Raw genomic sequence first — 15,721 nt, forward strand, 5'->3', positions numbered from 1 at the left:
CTACTCTTACCTGACATACCATAATAGACTCCACCCCCCCTCCCCCCCCCCATTTTTTTTAACGGTTAAAAAACTAAACTATTTATTTTGATTATTTTATGGTTGAAATACCGTCCAACCATCGCACCCAAGAAACACCCCCCCACCCCCCCCCTCCCCCCACCCCCCACCCGAATCCCCCCCCCTAAATTTTTTTTTTTTTTTTTTTTTTTTAAGATCATCTCACAAATTACCACCACACCCTCACACTATACCCCCCCCCCTCACCTCATCCCCCCCCAATTTATTTTTTTTGAAACGGTTACAAAACACAAATATTTATTTTTATTATTTTATGTTTGAAATACCGTCCAACCATCGCACCCAAGAATCCCCACCCCCCCCCACCCACCCCCCACCCCTCCCCCCCCCCCGATTTTTTTTTCCTTTTTTTCGCATTTTTGGAAGATAATGTAATAAATGTCCACACCCCCACACAATGCACCCCTCTTCTATCCACCCCTCCCTCCTTTGTGATTGAAAATGAGAGTCCCTTCACCTTTAAAAAGAAAATAGATGAGCGGTCTGCACCCGCAAGGCGGTGCTCTTGTCTAATAATGGGTTAAGAACAGTATTGAAATCACCACCGACTATTATGTTTTTATCTTGATTATTATTTATAAAGGATTGTAATGTTTCGTAAAAAATTTGAACAAACTTGGTAGAGGACTATAAGATGTCACTACATACCAAACTTAGTAGCCCTTGGCCAAATGGTTATGGACAAGAAGATTTTTAAAGTTTTCACAAAATAGGCCTAATATAAGCAAATGTTCAATTTTTTGACCCCCGGGGCAGGATCAAATTTGACCCCAGGGGCATAATTTGAACAAACTTAATAGAGGACTATAAGATGTCACTACATACAAAATTTGGTAGCCCTAGGCCCAATGGTTATGGACAAGCAGATTTTTAAAGTTTGCACAAAATAGGCCTTATATAAGCAAATTTTCAATTTTTTAACCCCCGGGGCAGGATCAAATTTGACCCCAGGGGCATAATCTGAACAAACTTGGTAGAGGACTATAAGATGTCACTACATAGCAAATTTAGTAGCCCTAGGCCCAATGGTTATGGACAAGAAGATTTTTAAAGTTTGATTTTGTGCAAATTTTGACAAAATAGGCCTTATATAAGCAAATTTTCATTTTTTTTAACCCACCGGGGCAGGGTCAAATTTGACTCCAGGGGCAAAATTTGAACAAACTTGGTAGAGGACTATAAGATGTCACTACATAGCAAATTTGGTAGCCCTAGGCCCAATGGTTATGGACAAGAAGATTTTTAAAGTTTGCACAAAATATGCCTTATATATGCAAATGTTCGATTTTTTGACCCCCCAGGGCAGGGTCAAATTTGACCCCAGGGGCATAATTTGAACAAACTTGGTAGAGGACTATAAGATGTCACTACATAGCAAATTTGGTAGCCCTAGGCCCAATGGTTATGGACGAGAAGATTTTTAAAGTTTTCACAAAATAGGCCTAATATAAGCAAATGTTCAATTTTTTGACCCCCGGGGCAGGATCAAATTTGACCCCAGGGGCATAATTTGAACAAACTTAATAGAGGACTATAAGATGTCACTACATACAAAATTTGGTAGCCCTAGGCCCAATGGTTATGGACAAGCAGATTTTTAAAGTTTGCACAAAATAGGCCTTATATAAGCAAATTTTCAATTTTTTAACCCCCGGGGCAGGGTCAAATTTGACCCCAGGGGCATAATTTGAACAAACTTGGTAGAGGACTATAAGATGTCACTACATAGCAAATTTGGTAGCCCTAGGCCCAATGGTTATGGACAAGAAGATTTTTAAAGTTTGATTTTGTGCAAATTTTGACAAAATAGGCCTTATATAAGCAAATTTTCAATTTTTTAACCCACCGGGGCAGGGTCAAATTTGACTCCAGGGGCAAAATTTGAACAAACTTGGTAGAGGACTATAAGATGTCACTACATAGGAAATTTGGTAGCCCTAGGCCCAATGGTTATGGACAAGAAGATTTTTAAAGTTTGCACTAAATAGGCCTTATATAAGCAAATATTCAATTGTTTAACCCCCCCGTGGCAGGGTCAAATTTGACCCCAGGGGCATAATGTGAACAAACTTGGTAGAGGACTATAAGATGTCACTACATGGCGAATTTGGTAGCCCTAGGCCCAATGGTTATGGACAAGAAGATTTTTAAAGTTTGCACAAAATAAGCCTTATATAAGCAAATTTTCAATTTTTTAACCTCCCGGGGCAGGGTCAAATTTGACCCCAGGGTCATAATTTGAACAAACTTGGTAGAGGACAATAAGATGTCACTACATACCAAATTTGGTAGCCCTATGCCATACGGTTATGGACAAGAAGATTTTTAAAGTTTGCACAAATAGGCCTTATATAAGCAAATTTTCAATGTTTTGACCCCCCGGGGCAGGGTAAAATTCAACCCCAGGGGCATAATTTGAACAAACTTGGTAGAGGACTATAAGATGTCACTACATAGCAAATTTGGTAGCCCTAGGCCCAATGGTTACGGACAAGAAGATTTTTAAAGTTTGCACAAAATAGGCCTTATATAAGCAAATTTTCAATTTTTTGACCCGCGGGGCAGGGTCAAATTTGACCCCAGGGGCATAATTTGAACAAATTTGAAAGAGGTTCACCACAGGAAAATTCCTGAGAAATTTCATCAGATTTGGACCAGTAGTTTAGGAGAAGAAGATGTTTAAAGAAAAAGTTAACGCACGCACGGACGCACGCACGCCCGCACACACGACGGACACAGGACCATGACATAAGCCCCGCTGGCCTTTGGCCAGTGGAGCTAAAAATTAAAGCGCTCATGGATTAACTACGAAAAGCATCAGGACTCAGTGCCAAAGCAAATGATTTACGTGCCGCTACGTTCCTTACATGTATAGGACCGGAAGCTATGGACGTGTTCGAGGGATTCGCATTCACTCAGGACGAAAACCAGGAAGACATAGACGTCATTCTACAAAAATTAGAAGCATTCTGTGTTGGGAAGACTAACGTTACGTGCGAAAGATATCTGTTTCATACGTGCGTACAAGGTGAGATGGACTCATTCGACACGTTTTTGTCAAAAATACGCCAATTTGCCAAGATATGCGAATAAGGACAATTGAACGATGACTTAATCAACGACCGATTGGTTATCGGAATACGTGACATACAGGTGCGTAAACGTCTTTTACATGAAGACAAATTAACTTTTCAAAAATGCATTGATATTTTTTTAGGGGCGCAGAAGCCTCAAGTGCAAAAATCAAGACAATTAGCAATGGTGCGTCAGGTGTGTCCGATGATGTGCATGTTGTGAAAACAAAATCGAAGCCGCGACAAAAGCAAAGCAACCACAGAGGACCAAAGACAGCCGTCAAAAAATGTTCTTATTGTGGAACAAATTGCATGCCAAACAAGTGCCCGGCCTTTGGAGTTAAGTGCCGAAAATATGGAAAGCTTAATCATTATGCGTCAGAATGTCGCTCAGCCAGAAAATCAAAACAAGCCATGTGAAACAATGTGACCTTTCAGATGATGGGCATTGCGATGACATATTTACACTAAACGCAGGAAAGTGTTTTCAGAACAAAATTTATGCAAATATGTTACTAGTGAAACTCTTAATTCCAATTAGATTCGGGCGCGACAACAAACATCATTCCACGTTTACTAATCACAGGAGTTGAAATTGATTGCACTGACTCAAAATTGAGAATGTATGACAAATCAGTGATCAAAGCTGAAGGGAATGCCAATTGATGATAAAAAGTCCAAAGACACATGATAGATACAATGTTGAATTTTTAGTGATTGAAAAAGATGTAACCCCGCTACTGGGCGAAGAAGCAATCCAAGAAATGCAATTCAATATCAAACATATGCCCTGTGGACAACTCTGATGGTTTGTGAATGCATGATATTGAACAGAAATTTTCAACAGTCTTCTTTGGTGAAGGTGAATTTTCTAAGCCACTTCATTTGAACGTTGATGATACTGTTCAACCAGTGAAAATGCCTGAACGACGCGTGCCGTTATCATTGAAACTTGAGCTCAAAAAGCAGCTAGATTAATGGGACAATTGCGAAAGTTGACACCCCCACTGACTGGTTATCTAGTTTGGTAATTGTGAAACGTGCTTCTGGAAAGATTCGTCTATGCATTGATCTTAAGCCCCTAACCAAAGCGCTGAAGCGTAGCTACTACCTGATGCCAGTGGTTGAAGATTTATTACCAGAGCTCCCACAAGCAAAAGTATTCAGTAAATGCGATGTCAAAAATGCTTTTTGGCATGTCAAGTTAGAAGAAGAGTCTAGCTATTTAACATAATTTAAAACGCATTACGGAAAGAACCGTTGGCTCAAGATGCCGTTTGGAATATCTCCAGCACCGGATACTTCCAGCAGTATTTGCAAGAAAGCCTTAGTGGTCTCAGTGGAATATGCGCAAAAGCGGACGATATAATTGTCTGCGACAAAGGCTCCACATACGACGAAGTCGTCAGAGACCATAATAACAACTTGAAAAAAAATTGTTGCAACGATGCATAGAACGCAACATTAAGCTTAACAAGGACAAGTTTCAGCTACATAAGACAAGCATGCCGTTTGTTGGTCATTTATTAACGGACAAATGTGTTAAACCGGACCCCGCGAAAGTTGAAGCAATCATACAAATGCCGAAGCCAACAGACAAGAAGGGTGTGCAGACACTATTAGGTCTTGTCAATTATTTGACAAAGTTTCTACACAAGCTCAGTGACATGTGTGAGCCACTACGCCAGCTTACACACAAGGACAACTTATTCCAGTGATCCCATGCGCATGACGAAGCACTACATGCGATCAAGCAAGCAGCGTGTAATGCCCCTGTGCTACGATATGTCGATTCAAAGCTCGAAACTATTATAATCCAATATGATGCATCCGATACCGAATTGGGGTGTGTGATGTTTCAAGGTGGACAACCTGTTGCTTTTGCAAGTCGAAAAATGCCAAAATCGGAGAAAAACTATGCGTAAATCAAAAAGGAACTGTTATCTGTGCTATTCGGATTCGAGAAGTTTCACCAATATGTATATGGTCGGAAAGTGACTGTAGAGAGTGACCATAAGCCGCTTGAAATAATAAGCATAAAGCCTTTGATCAGAGCTCCGAAACGTTTGCAGATCCTATGATAGCATTACTTAATTTCAGGAGTTCTCCACAACAATCTACTCGCTATAGCCCAGACTCGCTATAGCCCAGCGCAACAGTTGTTCAATCGAGCAACAAGAACACTGTTACCCATCAAGTCTTCGAAGCTTCAGCCTGCAGTTCCCAAATGACGTACACCGAAAGCTCAAGGAAAGTAAAGAACGTCAAGCGCACTACTACAACCTCAATGCTCGTGACATAAAGCCATTACACGTCGGTGACACCGTTCGCATAAAACCAACGGAACGGAACATGGGAATAGGGAACAATTGAGGCAAACCTCAAATTCGTTCTTATGATGGTAAGCACAGAATATGGCGGCGTAATCAATAGAAATCGCAAACATCTGAGAAAAACACCAGAACTCCAAGGGAGGAAAATCGAGAAAATGAACAATTCTTTGATGCACCAGAATTACCTCCCATTGAACTTCCAAATGATAAGGGCCCAGAGAAACAAACACCATCTTCTGTTGAACCACTAATAACAACAACAAGATCAGATCGACAAGTTAAGCCACCTGAGCGGTTCAAAGACTATGTGCTTAACTTTGTAAATAGTGTGTTGTAATTATGTGCAGACTTTTGACATTACACATGCGTTACTTGTATTTTATTTATCAATTGCATGAATTCGTGAAGGCAACTTGAGATCATTTATACTGCTTATTATGTGCATATGCTTAAGCAAATAATAATGACTTTTATAAATTACTAGTACGTTAAAGATCATGTCTATCTTTTGTAAAAGAGAAAGGATGTAACAGCCTTAAATTTAATGCATGAGTCATACCCAGTGCCACTCTGTTAGTATATACATACATGTCTCCGCAGTTTACTCAGTCTATTGTTAGCGCTCACCACATACACGCGCACTTTCAAGTTGCCTGATAATATTCATTATGGATGTATAATAAACTTATAAGCCATACGTAGTTTATTAAGTACACCATAAACAAAGTTGATCACTTAAAGTAATCTGTAATTTACTGTCAGGAATGTCATTTATATATTCATAAATTGTAGGGTATATTTAAGTTCAATATCGTCAATTATTTTGTTTATTTCCTGTACATACAACATTTCTGACAGTAGGGAAGTATTATGTTTCCAAATATCAGTTTTGTGAGAAAAATCGCTAAAAATTAAGTTTAAAGTGACGATTGAGTGGTCCGATTGAATAGTTGGTTCGATTTCAATGGATTTAAAATGCTGTAAAAAATATCCTGTGATTATAAATAGATCGAGTCTACCCTGTTGTATTAGATTGGATCTACGCCACGAAAATCTTTTCTTTGACCAGTTGTTTTGTATGAAGGGATCTACAAGATTATAGCAATTAATTCATTTTGAGACTTCATTTCGAGCCTTAGGGTTATTAGCATTTTTTGTGGTTAAAGTAATCTTATTCAGGATTTATAACGAGGTTGAAATCACCACAAGTGACAAATGATTCATTTTCAAGTATTTCAATAATTTCAAAGACATCAGTAAATAGGATAGTGAGTCTGTATTTTGCCCATATAACGTAAGCAACGTAGAGCGGAAGCCGTTAACAGAGGTTTCAAGTGCAAGAGTATTACCATGCGAATCAACAACAGGGCTACGTATTTTATAATATTTGCTGCTCGATTTGAAAATACCTGTTCCTCTACAATTTGCTGAACCATAGCTTAAAATGAATTGCCATCCCCATTCTGAATAAATATTATTATGCATATCGGGCCTGAAATGTGTGTCCTGCAAGCTTGATCCTATTTAATTTCCCATGGTAATGTTTACAGAAACAATGTTCAGATTGGTAGTCATTTTGCTAAACTAAGAATAATGATGCACAACTTCGTAGTACATGCGTTTGAATTGTATTAATAAACGAGCACAAGGGAACTGGAATGTGTCTAGACATAAAAAAACCCATAATAAACTCACAATACAAGGGGTGAACAAAGATTAATAGTAACATATTAATCATGAGATATCAAAAGGAATAAAGACACATTTTAGAGGAATATGACTATATGTTTATTGTATTGCTCATTGCAATCTCATTCTGTTTTATTCATTATATCATACCACGTTTTAGTTCTGGATGAAAGATAAAGATTCATGAAACAGTAGTCAATGCTCATTTACATTCGGATCAAACTATAAATTTCAATGCAACAATAAAACAACAGTTTATATGTAGTAAAAGGTATACTAGTATGTATAATGAAACAAAAGAAGTCACCAAAACAATACAAAAATACATTCACATCCTTGTTAAAAAACACAGTTTAAACCTATTTATTTTAGCCCGTTTGCATAGAAAGCCTTTAGCTTATTGGAAATGCTTTCGAGTCCGTTTCCTTGTACTAGAACCAGTATTTGGCGTCTTTTGGGGGAAATGTAAACTAAAGAACTCTCCCATATTGCAGATCGGACCCGTGACCTCCAATAGAAACACACATACCTTATTAACTTACTAGACTCTAGAAAGTCATGACGAATGTCGAACTTTATCTAGTATTCCAGCTGTTTTGTTGTTACTGAAAGATATTCAATTTTTGAATTGGCCTGTGTGTTGTATAGGGAAGCTAGAGAACCCGGAGGAAACAAAACCCGTCCGGTACGGTGACCACCAATCAAACGCATATGCTTCTTGGAACAGAGATTGAAAGCATCTCTTTGTTCTATTCCATTCCCTCGACTTAGTAAGTCGTTCCCATGACATAGCTTAATCGTTCCCATGAGTAGGAGATGCGGGGCAGTCTTCGGAAACATTTATGTTCAAATGACTGTATCCTTCGTTATGTGTCTGCGTGTAGCGTCCAGCTCTCGCATGCGTAGAGTAGGATGGATACTATGTGGTTGGTGGGGTAGATGAAAGAACTGCTTGTCCAAAGACTGCGCAGTCTGGTCATCGCTGTTTTTGCCATGGCAATTCTTATTCGAAGCTCAACGGTACTGGTATCATCCTTAGACAGTGTTGCTCCCAAGTACTTGAAGCTGGTCACTTCTTCTAGCTTCTCGCCATTATTTGAGAGGTCTGCACTAGTGTTGGTCGTGCTGTTCACCATTATCTGCGACTTCTTCTTGCTTAGCTTTATCACGTGTGCCCCTTCTCTTTCACAAAGTCTGTTGGTGATGAGGTAAATGAGGTACCCATTTGGTAAATGTCATCAACGAATCTCAAGTTGGAGATGGGCTGTTTTGTTGTTACTGAAAGAGTTTCAATGTTTGATGTGGCCTTGTGTTGTATAGGGAAGCTAGAGAACCCGGAGGAAACAAAACCCGTTCGGTACGGTAACCACCAATCAAACGCACATGCTTCTGGGAAAATGGATTGAAAGCGGGTCGCCTACTTGAGACGAGCGTCTGCCAACCACCGCGATACATATACAGCAATGACTGCACATTATTAATTCAGCAAAAAATATGTCAGGCGTCTAATTCTCATCTCGTGTGGAGGATGATCGCTCCACTCACGAAGTAACGTGACCTCAGCACATACAGTTGGCCAGTTTGCAGCCCTGAACATCTAAGAAAATGACATCGACACCATTACCAACACAATTAAGGATATCCCACTGCCATCGGCCGAAGAAAAGCTTAGGAGAGACAAAAGAAATAACAAGCCATGTGTACCAACCGAAAATCAAGAACTTATGTGCCAAAAAAAAAGAGCTGATGCATGATATATAAGTATAACAACCTTGACCATAGGGAAAATTACTAGAAAGCGAACAGGGAGGTTATAAAGACAAAGAAAGAGGCTAAGGATGAATTGATTGAGGAACTTTGCATCATCATCGACAAAGAGATGAGCGCAGACAGCCATAAGAAGGCCTACATCAACCTCCAAACCCTCACGAAGGCCAGTCAGCCCAAGGCCATAGTTTTATCAGACGCTGACGGGAATTGCCTTACCGAGAGTGCCGCAGTCATAAATAGGTGGACTGAATACTGCAGTGACATCTATAACTATCCGCTTCAACCAGGCTCCAATCTTCTTCATAAGGATCCCAGACCAGAAGCGGAAGAAGAAAGTCAGTCCACACTTAAGGAAGAGGTGGTGGAGGGAGTGCGTAGTATTAAAGCAGGAAAGCTTACGGGGTGGACAACGTCAATTTCGAGCTGATTTAGCACGGAGGAGAGGCAATGACTGCAGCAATGACGGCACTATGCTAAAAGATCTGGGAGGAGAAGATGTTAGTCAAAGAGTGGACCCACTCACTGGTAATGCCCGTACCGAAAAAAGGGCAATCTCAAGTTGTGCAAGAATACCGCACTATCAGCCTCACCAGTCATCACAGCGAAGTCATGCTACGCATCATCCTTAATCGATTGAAAAGTAAGGCCAAGAAACTGCTGGCCGAAGAGCGGGTTGTAATCAGAGCTGGGCGGAGCACAGTGGAACAAATCATCAACCGCAGAAACATCATCGAAAAACACTTGCAACACCCGCGTGAGCTCTTCCACAACTTCCTTGACTTAAAGAAAGAGATCTATCGCGACTGGCATTATGGCCTATGGCATGTTCTGAGAGGATTCAACATTGACGAAGGACTTGTGATAGTCATTCAGGAACTCTACGGAAACGCAAGCAGCGCAGCACTTCTCAGAGGATAGCAGGGGAACTTCTTCAGGACATCAGTGGGTGTCCGTCAGGGATGTCTGCTCTCTCCAGCCCTGTTCAAAATTTTCATTGAGAAGATAATGCAGGAGAATCTCAATCATTATTATTGCCACTACATATAAATCTCCATCGATGGAAGACACATCTCAAACTTGAGATTCGTTGATGACATTTACCAAATGGGTACCTCATTTACCTCATCACCAACATACTTTGTGAAAGAGCAGGGGCATACGGTATAAAGGTCAGCAAGAAGAAGTCGCAGATAATGGTGAACAGCACGACAAAAACCAGTGCAGACATCTCCAATAATGGCGAGAAGCTAGAAGAAGTGACCCGCTTCAAGTATTTGGGAGCAACACGGTCTAAGGATGATACTAGTACCGTTGATCTCTGAATAAGAATTGTCATGACGACAACAGCGATGGCCAGACTGCGCAGTCTTTGGACAAGCAGTTACATCATCTTCCCCAACAACTACAGGCTCTACAAGTTCCTCATAGTCTCCATCCTACTCAACGCATGCGAGAGCTGGACGCTTCTCGTGGACAGAGAACGAAGGATGCATGAATTTGAATACAAATGACTCCGAAGACTGCTCCGCATCTCCTACTCGTGGGAACGATTTAGCTAAGTCTAGGGAATGGGACAGAACACAGAGGACTGCAAAATTAAATAAAAGAGGAGTGAATTGAAAAAAAAGCAGTGCATGAAATAAAGGAGCAGTGCGTTAACAATTTACTGCATCGCTCTGTTTTATCACCCGACATCGGATTCATTATAAGTATATCATGACGATCTTCGTCCGGCGTCCGTCACTCATCGTGCGGAGGCCCTCCGGCAGTCAGACGGCCGATGAATATGTCCCTGGAAAATATCTTATTTTTTGCCGATACACGTTCAATTAATCCGATGTCGTGCAATCGCCGGGCGATAACCGTGCGTTGATCGTCTGATCTTTTTTTCGATCTCAACTCGATTCCCTCCCGGGCTCGACGTCGGGTAAAATTAAGTGAGACGTAAACTTAATCCGGGCGCCAGCCCGATGTGCAAAAAAATACGTCGTCCTCTGTACAATATATCCTTTTGATTAATGTACTATTTATTCAGTACTGGAAATTACGCTACTGTACGACAATCGTGTGTACATACATGTGAATTTAGACATCGGATTTGCCTTTTGGTCGTACAGATACAAAATAGTAACGTATAAACTTACATCCAGAGAGGGCCAAGCTTGGAAGGGGATGTGAACAAGATGTGTTCAACTGTTTTAATGAAGTGGTCGGAAAGACGTCAGTGTACACTGAATGGTTATATATTAATATGTTGATATTTAATAATGATGCTTACATACAGATGTTTAATAACATGTTGTGTATTAAATATGTTTAATAGGTATGTTTAATCTTGGTTTGAATTGTAATTGATCACGGTTTAAAAAGTTAATACAAATTCAATAACTAACGTAAGTTGAATGAGTATCTAGAAGGTTTATAGAGAAAGGTAGAGGAATAGTTCAGTGCATAGTTCTTACACATGATGAACATTCCTGTAAACAAAATTTACCCACCATCGGCAACTGATAAATATATGCAACAGCTTTACTAAAGGGGTTTCAAAAAACACGCTCCAAGCGGAATCTTTTAATCTGCTGTGTTGTAACCACCACTACCACAACTTTTGAACCAGAATCACCATCACCACCACCACAACAACAACCACAAACCAACATCACTACCACTACCACCTTCACTTCTACTACTTCTTTTACTTATAAGTAGCATAATTATAAGAATGTATGTACTAGTATATGTATGTATAAGACGAATGATTAGCATCAACAGCAACAACAACGCCATCAACATGAACATCCTAGTAATTAGTATACCGTTTCTCTTGAAGACAACGATAGCAAAAGTCTATATTTTATATTTCCTTGATCTGTGGAAACAGTCGTATAACAACAAGGCGTGGAATACTTTGCGTTGCCAATTTATGTTTTCAGTACAAAGTGTGTATGTTGCTGTGTTTCTGATCTGAGATTATTGTTTGAGAGACTTGGTTTGCAGCGCTTTCATAGGGAACTCTCACTTGAGGTAATATTTAATGAGGAAAGCAGTCACCTACCTGCATCATGGGTTGTGGCAATGCTCGATTTGTGAAATTAATCACAGTTATTTTTGAAGCATCTCGATGATTTATTACCGCATTATAAACTGGAGCACTGTTATTGCTGAATTGCTGATAAGCGCTATATTAGTTTATGAGTTTGACGTCACAACTTGAAATAATTAGGTGCGTTTAAAGATGCCCATACGGTGCTTGGATACATTTTACGTATATTCTTAGACTGACATAATCATGGTGGTATTGAAAGACAAAATATGTAAAGCTCAAATTGTTTTCACAAAACTGAAAAGTGAAACAATTTAATAATTGTATATGAAGCTACCAACACATTTGTTAAAGCTCTTAAGAGATACACAAACGATAGTTAATGATACTTATAACATATATGCAAAGCATTAAGTATTATGTAAAAAAAACAAGAAGCTACACACAAAATACTGCATTTCATGTTAAATATTTTATAACTTACTGTGTTACAATACGAATTCAAGCAATAAACAAATGTGAATCACAATCATAAACATGATTTTGAATTTCGATGTTTGATGTGTGACAATGTTCTATAAAACATTTATGACAAACAAATATGTGTTTAACTATATAATTCGCATGCGTTATGCATCGCTGTGTTTTTGCGATTCAATATAAGTCAGTAATATAAATTAGTGTAAGAACTGACATGCTGCTTGCATTCAGGACGATCTGATGACGGGTTCTAAATGAGAACCATATGCACACGTGTTCACCATAGCAATTCCACCAGACAAATGTAGCTCTTCATTAAAGCTAGTCATTAAACATTCTGATGGAGAATCATTGTGACAAAAAGTCGGATGTTCCACAGTCATAAGTAATTATTGAATCCCTGTTACCGCAAATGTTAGCTATAAAATATCCTTATGACATTTTGGTTATCTTATGCATTGGGTAAATTCATTAAATTGCTGGTTTATTCGCTGTTTTGGTGAAGTTGTTTAGAACCTTTGAGGTCAACAAAGATCAAACACGACAAAATTTACCGTTTTAAATATAAAAAGCACTCAGCCGACAATTAACAAGTTGATATACTCACAAACTGTACCACATGTACTCCACTGAAATAATAATTTAGAATAACATTTAATGAAATCGCACTAATTATTAGAAAAAAGGATAAATTCCCTTAATCAAAAGACACTTCATGCATTTTGTTTTGATTGAAGCCCTTTTATGTATTCGTTCAATAATGGTTTTAGTTTTAACAAGAAATATCTTTAAAAAAGATATACGGCGTAAATAGTTTAATGAATGAGATCAAGTATAGCGAATGTCTTTTTCTGTGCAGTTCTTAGCTGCATCACACGCAGTACGGGATGTTACGGGGAGTTTTCGCGGCTTATTTTACATTATAACATATTGCTGGTCATAAACCTATAGATACAAAACAGAAAACCAAAAGAAGAATGGAAGTGAAATTTAAACATATGAGTCAACCGGCCACACGAGAAGTATCCGTATTTATAGGCGCGTTCTTCGAACAAACCTGTTTTAGTGGTTTGTCGGGCATTGCTATTTGATTCGATTATTAACAGTATCAATTATCATCGTGCTAATGCTTAAAGTGATATTATGGGCATTTTGCACTGTTGAATTGAGCTGAAAAGAATTAACAGGTCAAAATAGTTAGTTAAAATGTGGTTACTGATTAATTATCTGCAACTCACCTTGCTACCAGTTGTTTATAAAAATATATTTTATATTCGATATTCTTACGTGACCCACCCAGTCCTGTAAGCTGAAATGATCCGTAAAACAATTTCGTGTCTTTGTGTCGTATGAACAAATCTGCACTAAAACTAAATTTAGGTTCAACTCGTAAACGCATGATCAGTTGTCAAACGAAAGTACGGTTGATATTCAAATGCATTATTTTTCTCTTTCTGGTATATTGTTTTAGTATGATGATGCTGCATTAATTAATATAAGTGTATATGAAGTAGAAACATCAAAAATAATCAACGGTTGCGATAGACACCTATAAACTGTTACATGCTCATAATATCACTTTAGTACATTAGGCAATATGGACGAATAATTATTGTTAAATTTATCAACAATAATATTTATCATTGTATTGTTGAAAACACATTTAGAATCTATTATTTACATACCATAATTATATTGCTGAATATCTTCATTTAACATATTTCTGGTCTAAAGAAAATTCCAGGTCACCTAGTTCACGGATAGCGTCTTTATTATATAACGATTATTTTACTGGCCGCCAACTCCGGTGATGACCTGTATATAAACTCTGAATGTCCGCAAAATGGCCCGATATACCTCGCGGGTTGAAATGCAATGCTTTAAAGTGAGGCCTCGCTTCCATTGCTCTTTATACTTTTACATGTTAACATGTTGACAGGAATAAGGAAGTAAGTACTAAATATGAGAACATAGCCTTTTAAGTATAAACGCTCTTGCGCTGGTAATACTCCGAAAATAAAAGGTGTACGCACAAACTGTATTGATGTCGAGAATTGAGTGTAAAACTGTTCTATCTATTAAGCCTTTTCATTCGAGATAAAATTGTTTCATACAGTAAAACAGTGTTACAAAGACGCGGATATGTTTCCAATGTTCTGGTGGTATACTCAAATCAGCCAATGGAATAAATGAAGTGTATTCATTCGTACCTAGCCGCGGGAAATTTTATTGGAATTTTATTGGACACTTACAAAGGTCAGGCTAAGGTGAAAAGCTGGCTTATGCAGCTTACGCCGAAAAAAGTATTCAATTCCATTTAATTTCGTGTAACGCCATTTAATAAACGAAAATAAAGTATCTAGTTTTGTTTAAGGTAGCGCACCGTAATGGGTACCTATCCAAATATAATCTAATACATTATTTTCTTAATCAGCATTATTTCACTGAACTACATGCAAATTTTTAGGTAGTCTTTCCATGCTTTAAAAAAAATACTGATTTTTGCAAAATCATCCCCACACTCGGTTTTTGTCCAGTTTATGTGCACCCATGGGGTATATGAAAGTTCCATAATTCATCCAGATTTCCAAATATAGGCATACAGTTGGTGTGTACAGATGCAATAAAAATGTTTAAAGTTTAAACAAGGTGAAAAAAGTTTTCTTTTACAAACATTTATTTTTTATAACTTGGTATCTATGGAAGAGCGCCATGAAATGGAAGTGGTTTCAGGCAAGTAGAAATTGGGTTGGTTAAAAACAAAGTGTCATAAAATTCAAAATAGTATCATTTAAGTAATATTTTGAACTTAGTTTTTATAGATACACTATTCTCAGCAAAAATACCAAGAAATAGACGGATTTACCGTTTACTTTTTTAAATAAAATAAAAATGCAACATGCATGGTTCGTATTTTCAGCAGTAAATCACCCAATTTAGCCATAACGTTGTTTTAATTTTAAAAATTGAAGAATGTGCATAACAAATGCAACATATTTAACAATAAACATAGCTTATATGCCATATTAAATCAAATTACGTTTGAAAAGAAGTAAAACGCGTCGCAAAAAATTATACGTCGTCGGCAGGATTCGAACCTGCCCGGGAATATCCCAAAAGATTTAGTCTATCGCCTTAACCGCTAGGCTACGGCACCTACTATTAGGCTCTTCAACCTTCGAAGAAATCGCGGGAAATCATTAGGGGTGCGCTACCTTAAGTGTAATATAACTTTTGAGTAAATAAGAAAA

At 38.3% G+C, this 15,721-nt stretch overlaps 1 protein-coding gene across 1 annotated transcript; it reads left to right on the top strand.

Moving 5' to 3' along the window:
• The first annotated feature begins 9,475 nt into the window (after positions 1 to 9,475).
• On the top strand, positions 9,476 to 9,865 carry LOC127839950 (uncharacterized). The gene has a single exon (XM_052368373.1). The coding sequence runs from the start codon at positions 9,476 to 9,478 to the stop codon at positions 9,863 to 9,865; it is 390 nt and encodes a 129-aa protein (XP_052224333.1).
• The last annotated feature ends 5,856 nt before the right edge of the window (positions 9,866 to 15,721 follow it).

The sequence above is a fragment of the Dreissena polymorpha genome, chromosome 1 (genome assembly GCF_020536995.1).
Source record: "Dreissena polymorpha isolate Duluth1 chromosome 1, UMN_Dpol_1.0, whole genome shotgun sequence".
Taxonomy (NCBI): Eukaryota; Metazoa; Mollusca; class Bivalvia; order Myida; family Dreissenidae; genus Dreissena; species Dreissena polymorpha.